The 18,256-nt window shown below is 48.8% G+C and overlaps 1 protein-coding gene across 1 annotated transcript; it reads right to left on the bottom strand.

Moving 5' to 3' along the window:
- Positions 1–5,311: 5,311 nt before the first annotated feature.
- Positions 5,312–8,016, bottom strand: rergla (RERG/RAS-like a). Its single transcript, XM_018755833.2, has 5 exons — positions 7,808–8,016; positions 7,588–7,644; positions 7,194–7,267; positions 6,262–6,410; positions 5,312–5,783 (listed from the first exon to the last, which is right to left on the bottom strand). Exons 1-5 carry the CDS (start codon positions 7,857–7,859, stop codon positions 5,501–5,503), a joined length of 615 nt encoding a protein of 204 aa, XP_018611349.1. The 5' UTR covers positions 7,860–8,016; the 3' UTR covers positions 5,312–5,500.
- Between the last annotated feature and the right edge of the window lie 10,240 nt (positions 8,017–18,256).

An 18,256-nucleotide genomic window follows, 5' to 3' on the forward strand; every position in this document is an offset into this window, starting at 1 on the left:
TTAAAAGCTTAGGCGCCTTTACAGCACAAAGCATCTTTAATTTCCTTAGCAACACACCCATAGCTTGGTAACCACAATGAAGATGGTGACAACAGGCACCAGTATGCCTTTTAATATTATCATGTACAGTAACTATTTACAAGACATTCAAGCATTAGCCATTAAAGTTATTGCTTAACTTTGACCATGTTCTTGTCCTTAACTAGGGAGAATTGCTCTTAAAAATCTTTGAATGTTAAATAAATGTGTTAAATAAACTATTTCAGGAAGACAGAAAACATCCTTTCTAAAGAAAACTGTCATCATTATGTCTTTACTAAATTTATTTCAAATTAAAAACTCTCGTGCCCCTCATTTTATTTATACGGAAAAGTAAATTACCCAGATCTGAGGGTACACACTTTAATCTTCACCAAACCTAGATATTAAAGAGCACGGCATATAAATCAGCACAGTTACTTTGCCATGTAGTTAATTTAACAGGGTGTGTGTAAAAACATTTGAGGATGATAAAAAGTCAGACATGCTGTTTGGGCCATGTTTACAGTGGTGCTCTCTCTGGTGTTAAACAGATTCACAAGACCCTCATCTCTATTCCAGGTGTATGAGTTTATCTTGCAGACCATCTCTGTCATCATGAGAAAGCCTGCACACCCTGTTCCTGTTTGCAGATGGAGAGACACCCCCCCGAGATCAGCCATCATAAAAGAAAGCTGGTAGAGCTGAAAACCTGTTCATGGCTTCCGCTTCACCGCAGCATAACAGTTCTCAACAAAACCACAGCTGAACCAAGAGATGACGGGACAACAGAACCAAGACCCAGTTGGTCTAAGGGAGGCAATTGTTGTTCTATCAGGGCTCAGCATATTGTGCCAGAGTATTACCATGTTCCAGTATACAAAGGAACGAAAGTTACAACACTGAGGAATTTACACTATGATAAAAAATGTAAATGTGCTTTCCAGAATACTGAACTCAATTTGTAAAAAATGTTATATCAAGGTGGCTCATACAGAGTAGCGCCACAAAACAGAAATGTGACTTGTGAAAAAAGTTGGTTTCAAAGTACATAAAAGATAAAGTCCCTGCGATATTGAGTCACCTGCAGCTGAACCTTCTCTATATGTGTCCAGCTACAGATATGCAGTAAGCACAGTACGCTACATGTTTCTGTGTAGTATGCAGCTCAGCACACAGGCTTAAGTAAAACAATATTATATTTATGAGACTCAGGGCAGTTTACATGACAGATGAGGTGTCAGTGACCACACTCCTCCATGCTATAATAAAAGGGTGGGGTTCACACCAGTGCGCTCACATAAACAATCAGTGTGATTATTGCCAGTCCTGATACTTCTGCAGAAATCAGAATACTGACAAGGATGTAGGTTCGAAACATACAGACAGGTTTGTCATCTGCCTTTAGCCAAATGGATGCCTCTGCGATGAACATGCTGGCACAAAATCAATGTGAATCATTCATTACATGCATGTATCAGCTGTACAGAAATTGATTCACCAGATCACGCAGCACAAAACTCTTTCAAAATTTATGAGGAATTTATTTACATATACTTTTCATTGCTGTGTTTGTATACAATATACACCTTTAGATTATGGAATAAATGATTGAATAATACATGACACGGGGGGCGCGGGGGCACAGTGGGTTGGACCTGGTCCTGCTCTCCGGTGGGTCTGGGGTTCAAGTCCCGCTTGGGGTGCCTTGTGGAGGACTGGCATCCTGTCCTGGGTGTGTCCCCTCCCCCTCCAGCCTTACGCCCTGTGTTACCGGGTAGGCTCCAGTTCCCCGCGACCCCGTATGGGACAAGCGGTTCAGAAAATGTGTGTGTGTGTGTGTGTGTGTGTGTGTGTGTGTGTGTGTGTGTGTGTGTGTGTGTGTGTGTGTGTGTGTAATACATGACACTGATTGCAAAAACATAAAATATATTATATAGGTTACAAAAATGAAACCAGACTGCTAACAAATATATTATTAACCATTTAACCGACACCTTTGTCCACGGTGACTTACAATGTTAGGTCTGAATACTGAGAAAATAATTTTTACCCAATAATAAAGTTGGGGAATTTTAGTGGAAAAATTCATGGTAAATACCTTGCACGGGTATTAGAGTTAGAGCAAGGATTCTGGGTCCTTGCTATGGTGAAGTTAAATATTAATCTTATGCATAATGTACATGTCATGGTCACGTCTGAGGGAGGCGGCGGACCCAAGTGCAGAACGGTAATCGTGGTGGTGTCTTCGGGAAAATCCAAGAGAGGAGGTCAGAGGACGGGCAAAGGGTCTTCGAGGTGCGAACGTCATAACAGGGAGGATCCAAAAGGCGAGGTCAGTGATCAGAAAGAGGCAGTAGATCGGGGAAACAAGGGACGGGTTCGGGGAAGGCATTCGGGAACAGGAAATGGCTGGAGAAGGTCGCTAACGAGGAGGCAGATCAAGGTTCCGCATCAGCTGGTGGTCTGACGCAGCCTTTTATGCTGTAGTCTGCGTTGCGTCCCAGGTGTTCCGTGTTGGCCCGGAGGTGTGGGCGTGGCAGTACCCCCCGCCCCCCGAGGAGCGGTCCCGAACACTCGAGGGCGACCAGGGGGACGGCCTTGAGGCCGAGGTGCGGGCCGATCCGGATGACTCCTGTGGAAGTCGGTGATGAGGCTCGGATCTAGGATGTCTCGTGCTGCTACCCAGCACCGTTCCTCAGGTCCGTATCCTTCCCAATCTACCAGATACTGAAGTACCCCTCCACGACGGCGGGAATCTAGGAGTGCCCGTACCGCATACGCTGGTGCACCACCGTCAGGCAGGAGAATCGGGTCTGGAGGCGTACTTGCGGGCTGGTGTAGGGAGGTGGCCAAGGGTTTGAGGAAGGATACGTGGAACGTCGGGTGTGTGCGTAGATGTTGGGGCAGGTGCAGGCGATACGAGACCGGGGTAACTCTGCGGATAATCTTAAAGGGTCCTATGTACCTTGGGCTGAGTTTCTTTGACATATATGGTCCTTGGAGACCCCGGGTTGATAGCCATACCCTCTGTCCAGGTGTAAGGGAGGTGCCGCCGATGTCGATCGGCTTGGTGTTTGATACGGGTTTGCGATTCTTGGAGATGTCGTCTGACAGCTGCCCATACCTCGCTGCTGGTTCGGTACCAAGAGTCCACAGCAGGCACATCGCTGGATCCCGGTTGCCATGGGAACAATGGTGGCTGGTACCCCAAGATGCACTGGAATGGAGAGACACCTGTAGAGGTATGGGTGAGCGTATTATGGGCATACTCTGCCCACGGAAGGTATCGAACCCAGTGAGTTGGGTGTTCAACACAGTAGCTTCTGAGGTACCGACCGATCTCTTGCTGGAGCCGTTCTACCTGCCCATTGGCTTGAGGGTGGTACCCCGATGTCATACTCACCGTGACCCCGAGTTTTTTCCAAAAAGCCCTCCACACACGCAATGTGAACTGAGGACCCCTGTCGGACACTATGTCTTCGGGTATACCGTAGAGCCGGAATACATGCTGAAACAGCAACTTGGCTGTCTCCAAGGCAGAGGGGAGCTTGGGCAAGGGAATCAAGCGACAGCCCTTGGAAAAGCGATCGATCACGGTCAAAATGGTGGTCTTACCATCTGACAGTGGGAGGTCCACTAAGAAATCTAACGCTAGGTGCATCCAGGGACGGTTGGGTACCGGCAGGGGTTCCAGGAGCCCTGCTGGACTCTGATTTGAAGCCTTGGACTGAGCACAGACTGGACACACCCGGATGTAGTCCTGTACGTCCTCCCCGAGGGATGGCCACCAGTAGAGCTGCTGGATCCTAGCCTGAGTCTTCGCAAACCCCGGGTGCCCCGCAGCTGGATGGTCATGGGCCCATTGTAGGAGTGTGGTTCTCAGACCTGGTGGAACGTATTGTTTTCCAGAAGGTTTACCTGGTGGTTCGGGGTCCGCTTGTTGGGCTTGGGCCAGGTCCTGGGTGAAGTCCCACTGAACGGGTGCCGTGGCAGGATCTGGGCAGGATGTAGTCTGGTTCCGGTACCTCCTGCGTTTCGTCATGCAGCCGGGAGAGGGCGTCCGCTTTGATGTTCTTTGGACCTGGTCTGTAAGTGACAGTAAAGTTGAACCGAGAAAAGAACAGCGCCCACCTGGCCTGACGCGTGTTGAGGCGCCTGGCTGTCTGCAGATATTGTAAATTCTTATGATCAGTGAGCACCAAAAAAGGGTGTTGTGCCCCTTCCAGCCAATGTCTCCACTCTTCTAGAGCTAACTTAATTGCTAGGAGCTCTCTATTCCCTATGTCGTAGTTTCGTTCGGCCTCAGACAGTTTCCTGGAAAAAAATGCACAAGGGTATAATTTCACGGGCTTACCTTGCCTCTGTGAAAGGACAGCGCCTACCCCTGACTCTGAGGCATCTACCTCCACCACGAATGGCAACTCAGGGTCGGGTTGATGCAGAATGGGGGCTGTAGAGAACTTGAGTTTTTCACTCAGCTGTTCTTCCGGGTGAGCCAGTCCGAAAATGGCGAGGAACTGGCTCTTGAACTGCGCATAAGTGCTGGGGAGACCATTTGTCCAGACTGCTGTCGCCCACTCAAGTGCTCTGCCCGTGAGCAGGGAGAGGGCGTAGGTGATCCGGCTCTGTTCTGTGCTGTAAACTAGGGGCATACTGAAAAAAACGAGCTCACATTGAAACAAGAAACCTTCACATTGTGCTGGGGTCCCGTCAAAGCGGGTCGGGGGAGACAAGTGGAAACCGCGTGATGAAGAAGGAGTTGCGTTCGACGAGTCAGGCGCTGCAGGACCGGCTGCGCGTTTCTCAATGGGCTGTGTAGGCGCACGCGACATATTCAGCACGCTTACCACCTGGTTGTAAGAGGCGATGAGGTTGTGGAGCGTCTGTTCCATACCGGCCAAGCGCGCTTCACGCGAGTCCAACTCCGCCTGGAGATGGTTCAGCTCCGCTGGATCCGTATACGTGGCGGAACCTTCTGTCATGGTCGCGTTTGAGGGAAGCGGCGGACCCAAGTGCAGAGCGGTAATCGTGGTGGTGTCTTCGGGGAAATCCAAGAGAGGAGGTCAGAGGACGGGCAAAGGGTCTTCGAGGTGCGAACATCGTAACAGGGAGGATCCAAAAGGCGAGGTCAGTGTACAGGCAAGAGGTCGATGATCAGAAAGAGGCAGTAGATCGGGGAAACAAGGGACGGGTTCGGGGAAGGCGTTCGGGAACAGGAAATGGCTGGAGAAGGTCGCTAACGAGGAGGCAGATCAAGGTTCCGCATCAGCTGGTGGTCTGACGCAGCCTTTTATGCTGTAGTCTGCGTTGCGTCCCAGGTGTTCCGTGTTGGCCCGAAGGTGTGGGTGTGGCAGTACATATCATTAACAAAAAAGGTTTGTCTGAAAGATTATGCTCCACAAAATAATGCCATATTAGAATTTCAACTCTGTTCTTGTGCATCTCTTAATGACTGCAAATATACAGTCCTTTGGAGACTCTAAACAGACTTCCGCCTTTTCCCGAAGACGTTGTTGATGAGCTTGGCCATGGACTTGGAACCACTGGGACGCCGGCGGTCCTTGACCTTGCCACTGAGACCAGCATTACGAATGACCCTGGAGAACATGAGTGCTACCTCCTGGCAGTGCTCTGCAGCTGACAGCTCATAGAAGTGGCCCTTGGCCTCTGCCGCCAGTCGCTGACCTTCCTCCCTGTCCACCTCACGCATGTGGCACAGGTCCTGCTTGTTACCCACCAGAAACACAACTGAGTCTGCATCCCTGAGGAAGACAATAGAACAGGGGGTGAGGTAGGGTTCATGTTCTCTGAAAATGATGCTCTGCATGTAACCATTACATAGCTATTATATGTTTAAATTAAATTATTAGTGAATTAAAATGTAACCGTTCTATAGCAGTACCAGTGGTTAATGGCATAGTGGACACTTGTCATAAATTAGTTACCTTTATTTGAGACAAAGATGACCACAGACACAAGGGGAGTATTTCCTACACAAATATACTTGTGGAAACTATGTCTGAACACACAAAATGGACTCAGACCAAGAAACCAGAAGCCTTCAGCAGCATGCGATACCATCCAAAACCACCCACTATCACTGTCATTTTAATTGAAATGAGCAGGATTTTAAACCACCCACACCACTCTGGCACTGTGAATTGGAAACCATGACAAGGATCCATCTCTAATTTTACCACTGAAAGTGGGAGTCCAGCCAGTACAAGTTTAAATATGTACCTTTTGGTCACCCCAAGATGCTGTTCTCGAATCAGGTGGATGATAGCCTTGGCTGCAAGGAAGGATGATCTGTCACTGATGTCATAGACCACCACAAAGCCATCAGCCCATTGCATCTGATCATTCAGGCTTAATTTTCCATCACAGGTCTGAATACAGAAGAGAGGGGACAATCTGAACACAAAAACATCATGTATAAAGCACATAGTATCATTATGATTATCTGGGTGCATCCGCATGTGGGATATTTTTTTCTACCTTTTGCAGAAATAAATACATTGACTCAGACTAAGTCTTTAGCTCTAATGCAGCACTTAACTTCGTTCATGAGGTCAGAAACCTACAAACTTTATCTGAGTATACTGAATCATTTCACATAGATTACTGTGAGCAAAGCTGTATAAAGAGTGAAATGTTTCCAGACAATAATTATTTGAAGAGGAAAAAGGAAAAACACAAACAATGGTTTCTAATTTGAAATGCCATAAAGAAGTGCAGGATGGCACAACAATGTTGGGTTTTTGTACTGACTTGCAGTTCTAGAATTTCTATATTTATATATAGGGGAGCAACTCAGAACAAGTGCTGTGTGCAGGGCATATATCGGGGAGGATTCAAACCAGGACCTTCTGATTGCAAGGCAGCAGCTCTAACCTACCCATAAAGTTACCCATTATCAAGGTTTCTACTAACAAGATGATGATGACTGTAATATAATGATGTAATAATGATGTAATATGATGATGAGCTATAATAACATTATATATGTTATATATAAATGGGAAGTTATCTGCCCCTGTCATCATTTTCCTCATCATCACCACTATTTTCATCATCATCTTCACAATCCCCACCATCATGCACACTACCATCATCACTATCCTTTTATCATCATCACAGCCCATAGCTGTACCTTGCTTCTTAGCATGTACCTGTGAACATGGGTCATACAGCTCCAGGTTGAGCTGCCGTCCGTCAATAGATAGGCGTTTTCGGTAAATACACTCTGACAACGGTAAAGGTAAAAAAGAAAAAAAGAAAAAAAAAATCAGTTAGCCAAATGTCACGTCACAGATCAACAGAACTTCCGTCCAGCTGTGGACGGCATTCTCAATGTCAGTAGCTCATCGTTTCTATGTTATATGGGAAGTTATCTGTGTTTAAAAAGCAGGAACATGTTTTATGCATCCTAAAATATAACTAGCAGAGAAGAAGGTGACCTTTCATGGATCACGGGGAAGTGCAAACACGCGTAAGCCAGGTGCCTGCCGAGTAAAATAAGCGCTGAATGCGGTCGAGTTCTTCTGTGTGTCAGTCCGTCGTTACCTGAAGAAGACGCGTATTCGCCGATGAACCTTCGAGTGAGGAAGCGCACAATGAGCGCTGCAACGAAAAGGACAGATACATCATAAACGACATCATGTCTTTATTCATTCATATACTGTAACACTGGTCGTATCTAACTGTTTCTGAGCCCAAGATCATCATGATGCCATGACATAATAACAACTACATACAATAAACGGGCTTAAAAACTATATTGAACCTGATTTCCCGACGCCTTCGTTTCCCAACACCGCGATTTTTATGTCGTTCATCTCGCGAGCCCTTGCTTGTTAAGCTTCCTCGTAACAGGCTGCCTGAGGACTCTTGTCTTGCCTATAACCAGAGTCCTTCAGACGACTTCGGGTGAAGCTGTTAACATCTGGGATCGCAGGGATTTCTTCCGTCACTGCGATGAAGATGAGTCACAGACTCCGCTCACAGCATCGCATAGGGCGCGCGCTGTTTCAGCGCTTCTTAAGGACGCCACGGTCTGTGACACTAAGCCTTAAGGGTTTAAGGCCCGCCTTCGAATTTCTTTCTTCACTTTTCGGATTTCTCTTTCTTACATTGCTAGACTTTCCCACCCTTGGTCCCAGCCACCCCAAATGCGAGCTGACTCTCTACACTGTCAGTCATGATTTAGGATTTCCACCTTAACTTTCAGTCCTGAACATGGCTAAATGTAAATACGACAGTACTTGTGCGGTACAAATCTAAGGCAGTGCAAGAACCCAACAGACTCGCTGCCTCGCACTCCAAAGACTTTGTGTTTGTAACCCCTACCTGATCGTACCTTTGAACACGACATTATAAACTGCTTCACTCTGCTGGGATTTACAATGATAAAGTTGTCAGCTAAATAATACTAGTACTACAAAATACACACACACACACACACACACACACACACCTTCAGAGCCGCTTGTCCCATGGGGTCACGGGGAACCGGAGCCTACCCGGCAACACAGGGCGTAAGGCTGGAGGGGGAGGGGACACACCCAGGACAGGATGCCAGTCTGTCGCAAGGTACCCCAAGCGGGACTCGAACCCCAGACCCACCAGACAGCAGGACTGTGGTCCAACCCACTGCGCCACCACACCCCCCCACTACAAAATAATAATAATGAATATAATAATAATATATGCATATAATACTATGCATTACAAAACATATTTCAACAGCACTGAGGAGGGCTGATGTGGATTAATGTAAATAGTTGATCCATCCATCCATTTTCCTGCCTGCTTGTCCTTCTAGGGTCACAGTGGCAATAGGGAGAGTAAGAAAATAGTTGATGTTGGTGTACAGGGGGTGCGGTGGCGCAGTGGGTTGGACCACAGTCCTGCTCTCCGGTGGGTCTGGGGTTCGAGTTCCGCTTGGGGTGCCTTGCAACGGACTGGCGTCCCGTCCTGGGTGTGTCCCCTTCCCTTCCGGCCTTACGCCCTGTGTTGCCGGGTAGGCTCCGGTTCCCTGTGACCCTGTATGGGACAAGCAGTTCTGAAGATGTGTGTGTGTGTTGGTGTCTATTCCTGTACACAGTCATGTGTTCCTTTCTGATTGGTTGTTATGTTGCTGATGCTTAGTCTGCCAAGGGGGGAATTCTATGGGGTTAAACAGGGCTTAAACCCCCTAACCATTGTGTGGAGTAAGGAGGCTTAGAGTGACCTGAGGGAACTCTCCAGTGTTCAGCGACTGCCTTTGTACTGTCTTTGTCAAGAGAGCGATTCTACAGACATTTATGCAGTCAATAAAGAGCATTCTCCTAGATCCCTATCTGCTCATCCTGTCTTCAGTAGCATCATGGAGGCAGGGGGGTGCTATATTGTTGTTAGAGGTGGGACAGAACAGGGTTTATGTGTGCAGAAAAGATCTGTGCATCAGAGGACAGAACGCAGACCGGAGACGCAGGCTCTACATCTGATGACCTCAGAGATGCTTGCCGCCCTGGAACAGCTGTGGGGACCGCCACGGGAGAACCAGCAAGCAGCTCCTCCTACAATGCCTTGGAGGGAAATCAATGAGTCCCAGCCAGCCCCCAAGATATCACTGCCGGAGGAATTGCTGCAGGGACCTGTGGTCTGTCTGCCGTGATACTTGGGGGTGCAGACGTGGGGAGACCAACAAGGTGCTGCTTAAACTAGGAGCATGACACAACAGCTGGAGGTGACTACAGCTGCACAGCTGGGACTACCGCAAGAAGGTAAGACAAGAAACAGCAGACAATTACAGCGGACAGCTCGCAGCCAGAGGTTGCGGCAAAGGAGAAGCCTTAGGGGTGCTGCCTGCTGATTCAACTTCTGTTGGACATGGTTGGGCACGTTCAGAGAGGGAAGGCAGGGTTTGGCTCAGGCCGTTTGCGGCAGTTGTGGAGTGCTGCCCCAGAGGCAGACAGACACCGGTTGGTTGTTGAGCAGGTCTGAGGGCAGGAAGGGGAGGTGAGGCGTGCAAAGGCGGTTGCATTGGTGAAGCAGGGTCAGTGGGTGAACTGGGAAGGTGTGGAGAGGAGGAAGTTGCGCTGGCAAGATGTGTGGGCGATGGAGGTGAGTCGCCTTAAGTTTATTGTTGGAGCAACTTATGACGTGTTACCAACGCCACAGAATGTTAAGCAATGGGCAGGTAGCGATGGTTCTTGTAAGTTGTGTGGTGGTGTGGCGACGCTGAGGCACATTTTGTCAGGGTGTAAGGTTAGTCTGGGGCAGGGGCGCTATACTTGGCGCCATAATCAAGTTCTTAGATGTTTAGCAGGTGTGTTTGAGAGTAAGTGGCAAGTTGTTAATTCTCTGCCTGTTGGCAGGTTAGCTAGAGCAATTGGTTTTGTGCGGGCAGGAGAGAGTAGCACTATGCAAGGGCAGACATGCCCTGGTAGGTGGGGTAACGCACAGGACTGGAAGCTGTTGGTTGACGTGGGCAAGCAGCTCCAGGTTCCGCAGGTCATTGCTGTTACTTCACTGCAGCCGGACATGGTGTTATATTCGGAGGGCGAGTGTACTGTGTACTTTGTAGTTAACAGTGTCATTTGAGGATGCTACTGGGGAGGCATATGAGCGAAAACTGTTAAAGTATGCTGATCTGGTGGCAGAGGCAAGGGACCGTGGTTGGCGGGCTCATGTGAGGCCAGTAGAGGTTGGTGTTAGAGCGTTTGTGGCTAAATCAGCTACAGTATTGTTGGGGGAGTTTGATATTAGAGGCTGCTCGTTAAAGGCGGCGGTGAAGGAGCTGTCTGAGGCAGCTGAGAAGGCAAGTCAGTGGTTATGGTTGAAAAGAGAGCAGGGTAGTTGGGGTTACAGGCTAGAGGGAGGTGTGTGATGGTGGAAAATTAGTGGCAGGTGATGAGTAATGGGAGGCAGCTGGTGATGATTAAGGAGGTGTGGCCTTGTTAAGTAGGATAGCTTAAATTTGTAGAGTGGCACATTTGCAGTTGTGGGAGGTAAGGTTAGAAGGTATGTATAGAGCTGTGGTTTTGCTGGTTGAGTTAGTAGGGTTGCGGTAGTTGTTGAGGGTGAAGGGTATCGAACATGTGTGTGGAGGGGGGTGTGTCTGGGATGCTGGATTGCACTGTTGAGCCTTCCGGAGGTGTCATGGGCCTAATTCAATGAAACGGTGATGAAGGGAGTTGCCCACTTGATGACCTCAATGAAATACTCATGTTGGTGCCTGGCTCGTTTGGTTGGTGAGTTAGGTGTGGTCTGTTGATTTGGCTTTGAGGTTGGTTGATGGTGTTTTTTGTGTTGGTGGTTAGCTTTGGTTTGGTGGTGGATCAGATGTGGTTTGTTGGTTTGGTTTTGTTGGTGGGTGTGGTTTGATGGTTGGTTGTTAGGCTTGGTTTTGCTTGTGGTATGGGTGGATGGTTCTGAGTTGATGTGTTAGACCAGGTCTGTGTGGTTTGTTGGTTAGTTTTTGTGTTGGTGGGTGTAGGCTTGGTTGTTTTCTGTTGGTGATTGTGCTGTGGTCTGTAGGTTTGAATTTGTTGGGTGTAATTTGGTGGTTGGTTATTGTTAGTGGGTTGGCTGGATGGCTGGTTTGTTGGGTTAGGCTTGCTTTAGGTGTTTTGTTGGTGGGTGTGGCTTGGTGTTTTGTATTAGTTGGTTAGGCTTAATTTGGTTATTTGTTGGTGTGTTAAATCTGGTTTATTGGTTTAATTTTGTTGGTGGGATTAGTTTCAGTTTGGTGGGTGGGTTAGGTCAGTTAAGTGTCTTGGTTTCGGGGCATGAAGATGTATGTTGGCTATGCTGGGTGTCGTTCTCTGTGGTTTTAGGGTGGTGGGTGGACTGGGTCCTTGTGTGCAGCCGTTGAAAAAATACACACAGGGTATAACATCTTTTCCTGTGTAGCTTGAATGGCATTCCTGGCGTACCCTGAATACCCCTCAGCCATTCAGGAAGACTCTGCACTGTATGTGTTCCTCTGGGCGCTCACCCCTGAGCACCTGCAGCACCAAGCCAAGCTCGCTAGCCCAACTAACCCAGATGCAGCACAGCACGAAGCAGAGTGTGAGGCAGCCATTCCTGTGGGATGCCACGGAGCCAGCATGCCTTTGCTGTGCCCTGGAGGGCATCACTGATGATGAGATGGAGGGACAAGAAGTTTCCCACCAAGTGGAAGAGCCGCCCCCGCAATGCCTGTTGTCCACCATCTGCTGGTGTTGCCGGAAGTGAGGGAAGTGAGGGCACCAGGTGCATCATTGCAGGGAGCCTGCCCCCATCTTGTTTCAGGAAAATGCTGGAGGGATGGCTCTATGAGGGAGGCTTCACCTTGGACTATGTCCCCTCTCAAGCCGCACTGTCCTATCCGATGTGTCATCTGGGGCCACTCCGCTGCCTCCACCTGCCCTGCCGCACAGAGGGCGTACCTTGCAAAACGTTCCTGGACTAGGGGTTTACAATCTCCATCGTCCGCACCGGGTTGGTACCCAAAACTGCATGTCGACCCCCCGAGAGGGATGAACCAAGGTGTCGGCGAACCTGCACATGGTCACAGGAGAGACTGTGGCAATCTGGGGAAGACGACTCTTGCGCGTGATCATGGGCAGCCTGCAGCCGGAGAACGAGTTCTGACTCACGGAGATTCAGGATCCATGCGTTGTGGGGATGGATCTCCTAGCTAAGATGAGAGTGGTACTGGATCTGGCCGCTTGAGCTTGCAGGGGAGACTATCAGTCTCACTCCCCCTACATCATGACAGCTGCAGACTCCTGAGGTCTGGGTTCCCCTCCCAGGTTAATGGGTGGATGACAACAGGGCTGTGCATGGTGTGGTGGTCCTGGGCACACAGCGAGGGGGGACGCAGATGGTGCAGTAGGTATGCTTCAGGTATGGCATTCAACCCGCAGCCTTCTGCAGAGACTTGTGAAGTGGTGCAGATGGTGTGGCAGCGGGGCAGAGGTTGGAGGTGGGCCAGTGAGAGCAGTTGAGGGAGTTTCTGGAGGCCTTTGCAAGCAGGAATGAGGACTGTACTAAGAAGGATCTGGTGCAGCACCACATCGAGACAAGTGACGCAACCCCTATCCACTTTCGACTGCATCGCCTGGCTCTGGAAAAAAGGCAGATTGCAGAGGATAAAGCTAAGGAGATGGCCGTGGCAAGAATTATTATACAATAAAAGGATGGCATCTGGCGGTTTTGCATGGACTATCGCCGCCTGAACACTATGACCAAGCAGGACTCATATCCGCTGCCACGTGTTGACAATGTGCTGGACTGCATTGCAAGTTCCCAATGGTTCAGCTCCCTGGACCTGTGGAGCAGCTGCTCGCAGGTTGCTTTGTCACCAGAGACCCACGAGAAGATGGTGTTCAACCTGAGGTGGGGCATCTGGCGCTTTATGGCCATACCTTTCAGCCTCTGCAACGTGGCTGCTGCCTTTCAGCAGCTGATGGAGTGGGTCCTGCTAAATGTGCCCAGGAGCATGTGCATCGTTTGCCTGGATGACCTGCTGGTCAACACTTCCTCCTTCGAGTTTGCCCAGGTGAACTTTCAATTAAATTTAATTGAATTTATTTTTATAGAGCGCTCTTCTCACGTAATGACACAGAGCGCTTCAGCAAAGGCATAAGGCAAGAAAAACAAATACATCAGATAAAGAAACAAAGAAGATAATTGACTACCAACTATCATAATATAATTCTTTTATAGAGCAATAAGTATGCCTACTGGCCACCAAGGAAAAGAACAAAAACTCCCAACTGAAAATCGAGGGAGAAAAAACCTCTAGGTGTCCAAGGGCCAGTGGCAGCCCACCCCTCCTGGGCATTCTAGATTAAGTAACAATTCTAAGCCAGTTTACAAGTAATAATGATATTGTTGCTAGATGGTATCTTGAATCCCCAGCTCAGCATGGTATGTCTCATCCATCATGGTAGTTGGTCATCATCTTCAGTCAGCAAGGGATGCATCTCTGACCACTGGCTGGCCTCCTCAAGTCTTATGTAGCGAAGCAATGCTCAACAAGAAGAAAGAACAGTTAGTAATTTGTTAGTAATCTGTTAGTCATTTATAACTTAAACAAGTCAATTTAATATGCATTGGTATAAAGTTGGTAAAAACAAACATAGGCAAGTGGAATTACATTTCGAGGTGGAATGCCTGAGTAAACATGTAAGTCTTTAGTCTGGATTTGAAGACCAAGACAGACAGGGCATTTCTGACAATAACTGGTAAAGTATTCCACAGTTTAAGTGCTCTATAACTAAAGGCACAACCTCCTACTGAGGTCTTATTGATTTAAGGTAACCTGCATCCAATGAACGAAGATATCGTCCTGGGATATAAGAATCAATAATCTCACAAAGGTAAGCCGGAGCAATGCCATGTACTGCCTTATAGGTCAAAAGTAGGATTTTATAATCAACTCTAAATGCGACCGGTAGCCAATGCAACGATTTAAATACCGGTGTCATATGGTCATACTTCCTAGTTCCAGTGACAATTCTCGCAGCAGCATTTTGTACCACTTGTAGCCTGGATACAGTCTGGTATGGACAACCCGATCATAAAGCATTACAGTACTTCAGCCTGCTTGAAACAAAAGCATGAACCAATTTCTCAGTATCCTGTCTACATAGGAATTGCTGCAATTTAGCTATGTTTCTTAACAGAAGGAAGCGCGGCTTAGTCAAAGCATTTACTTGAGATACAAATGACAGCTTTCCATCCAAAAGGACACCCAAATCCTTGACACAATCTGTGCGTTTGAAACTAATACCATTTGTTGTAAAGATTGCCATGATTATGTCGAGAGCTTTGGCATCACCACCCACCACAAGTACCTTTATTTTACTGGCATTCAGAGATAAAAAATTTTTATGCATCCATAATTTTATATTGGTGAAACAATTAGCTAAAGACACATGTGATGGATCATCAGGCTTAAATAATACTGTGTGTTAAATAAAGCTGTGTGTCGTGTCATCGGCATACAAATGGAAATTCACATTGTGTTTGTAAATAATGTCACCCAATGGTAACATATATAGAGAAGGGAGACATGAAATGTGGGACAGATGCGTAAATGAGGAGGCAACTGTAACCAGTTGCAGACTGAGGTGATCCGATGAAAGATCTTGTATGGGCCTATAAACTGGGGGTTGAATTTCTTGGAGGGCAGTTTCAGGCGGATGTCCCTTGTGGATAGCCATACTCGTTGCCCAGGGTGAAAAAACAAGGTGCGGTGGTGTCGGTCAGCCTGTTCTTTGTACAGATGAAAGCTTTTTTGGAGATGGTCTTGCACCGCTTACCAGGCCGCCTTGCTGTTCCGGAACCAGGAATCCACAGCAGGGACCTCAGAGGAACCAGGGTGCCAGGGAAACATAGGAGGCTGGTAACCAAAGACACACTGGAAAGGGGACAGGCCTGTGGAGGAATGGGACAAGGAGTTATGGGCATATTCGGCCCAGGGCAGGAAACGTGACCACTGATCCTGGTCTTGTCTGCAGTAGTTGCTCAGAAAGCGGCCGAGGTCTTGATTCAGTCGCTCCACTTGTCCATTAGCCTGAGGATGGTATCCGGACGTGAGGCTAACAGACACTCCTAGCTTCTGCCAGAACACGCTCCACACCCTCGACACGAACTGAGGACCCCGGTTAGAGACAATGTCTTCGGGTAACACGAAGATCCAGAACACGTTCTGAAAGAGATGCTCAGCCGTGGCTAGGGCAGTGGGGAGTCGGGGCAAAAGAAGCAGACGACAAGACTTAGAAAACCTGTCCAACACCACTAGGATTACTGTATTACCGTCAGAGGGCAGTAAGTCTGTAAGAAAGTCCACCGCTACATGTGACCAAGGCCTGGCTGAAACCGGAAGGGGCTCCAGTAGCCCTGCAGGTTTCTGGTTCGGGGTCCTAGCCTGGGCACATGCCTCCACAAGTCCTGTACATCCTCCCGAAGGGAGGGCCACCAGTACTTCTTTTCGAGCAGGGCCAGGGTCCATCGACACCCTGGGTGGCCAGCGGCTGGGGCATCATGCATCCAGTGGAGGAGCTGTGGGAGCATCCTGGCAGGGACATACTCCTTGCCTTCTGGGGCGTCGACTGGACTGGGTTCCTCTGCTTGGGCCCTCTGGAGGTCCTGCATGAATTGCCAACATACAGGAGCCACAAAGCAGGTGTAGTCAATACAGGGACGCAGACCACTGTCTTTTTCCCCCACAAAGAAAAACCCTGCAGAAGCCGGTGAGGTGGGGGGTCAAATAATACCCAGGGATAAGGCCTCCGTCACGTATTCCTCCATGGACTTCTGTTCAAGTAGAGACAGTGGATGAACACGGCCCCTCGGAGGGGAGGTTCCTGGGAGAAGGGTAATAGCACAGTCCCATGGACGGTGCGGAGGTAGGGCAGACGTGCGCGATTTACTAAAGACCTCAGTGAGGTCCGTGTACTGCTCTGGCACAGTCAGAGATTGTGTGGAGTAAGGACTTTTGATCTACGTTGCTCTACAAGGTAAGGAAAGGCAAGAGGTAGTGCATCGCTCTCCCCATGATACCAGTTCCCCGGAACTCCACGAGAACATCGGATCCTGCAAGGCCAGCCAGGTCTACACTAGAATTACCGGGGTGTCCGGGGATTTGATTAAAAGAAAGAGATGGTATCCCCTATGACATGTCCCTGTCTGAAGGCAGATCTCCACTGTTTGAAACTCCACCACCCCTGTACCCAGTGGTTGCCCATCAAGTGCCTTCATCCATAACGTGACATCACAGCAGCGCGTGGGAATGCCATCTGACCGGGTGAAAGCGGTATCCATGAAGCTGCTAGCAGCTCCAGAGTCTACGAACACACGTGTAACCACCCTGTGAGCACCCCTCTCCCATGTTAGGAATATGGAAACTATGAGTTGAGGGACTGCCTTGGACTGTTGGGCTTGGGGTCCTCCTGGGACAGGCCTTTCTAGGCAGGTTGTGACGTAGTGACCAGCACAGTAGAGTACAGCACAGCACAGCGCAGTAGAGGAAAAGGCCCTCTTGGAGGCGTCTCTGTTTCTCTGTGGAGGCCAAGTGGCCTCGGCCAACCCACAAAGGTGTTGGGCCTCCCTTGTGACTGGCTGTGGCTGTAGCGAACGCATATGGAGCTGATTGTCTAGGATGATCGCCTGCCGTATAAATTGATCCAACAACCAGTCTTCGTCTTGTCAGGCAGCCGGAGGATTCGTCGGTAGAGCATGGGTGGCAATATCCTGGTAAAGTTTTATGCAGCTACTTATGTGATGGGGGTGCGGTGGCGCAGTGGGTTGGACCGCAGTCCTGCTCTCCAGTGGGTCTGGGGTTTGAATCCCGCTTCGGGTGTCTTGCGACGGACTGGCGTCCCGTCCTGGGTGTGTCCCCTTCCCCCTCCGGCCTTACGCCCTGTGTTACCAGGTAGGCTCTGGTTCCCCGTGACCCCGTCTGGGACAAGCGGTTCTGAAAATGTGTGTGTGTGTGTGTGTGTGTGTGTGTACTTATGTGATGAATGTCGGTGCATATGGTGAAGGAAACAAACAAACTGTAATTAAGAATTGCACATCTGCAGTTATGTCTCTTTCTCCTAAGGTAATGCACAAACTATTTTCTATGATTTGTACATCGCTTTGGAGAAAAGCATCTGCTAAATGAATAAATGTAAATGTAAATATATTCTTTACATAGGAAAAACATTATTTCAATATGTAAAATTGCTTCTGGTTGTAATTACTATAGGGGGTGCGGTGGCGCAGTGGGTTGGACCGGGTCCTGCTCTCCGGTGGGTCTGGAGTTCGAGTCCCGCTTGGGGTACCTTGTAACGGACTGGCGTCCCGTCCTGGGTGTGTCCCCTTCCCCCTCCGGCCTTATGCCCTGTGTTGCCGGGTAGGCTCCGGTTCCCCGCGACCCCGTATGGGACAAGCGGTTCAGAAAATGTGTGTGTGTGTAATTACTATATTAGATGTGTACTTTTATTGTCAGATGATTTCTTAAGGGAATAATTAATCTAGTCATTTCGCTTTTAAAAACAACCATCCTTCATTTTCAGGTTTAATTTCTTTCCAGTAGTAATCTGCTTATTTGGTTTATGGCTGTAAGATGCAACAATCATTTTCCTATTGATAACACACATCCATCCATCCATCCATCCATCCATCTTCCTCCGCTTATCCGGGGCCGGGTCGCGGGGGCAGCAGTCTGAGCAGAGTCCTCCAGACTTCCCTCTCCCCGCACACCTCCTCC

The sequence above is a fragment of the Scleropages formosus genome, chromosome 24 (genome assembly GCF_900964775.1).
Source record: "Scleropages formosus chromosome 24, fSclFor1.1, whole genome shotgun sequence".
Classification (NCBI taxonomy): Eukaryota; Metazoa; Chordata; class Actinopteri; order Osteoglossiformes; family Osteoglossidae; genus Scleropages; species Scleropages formosus.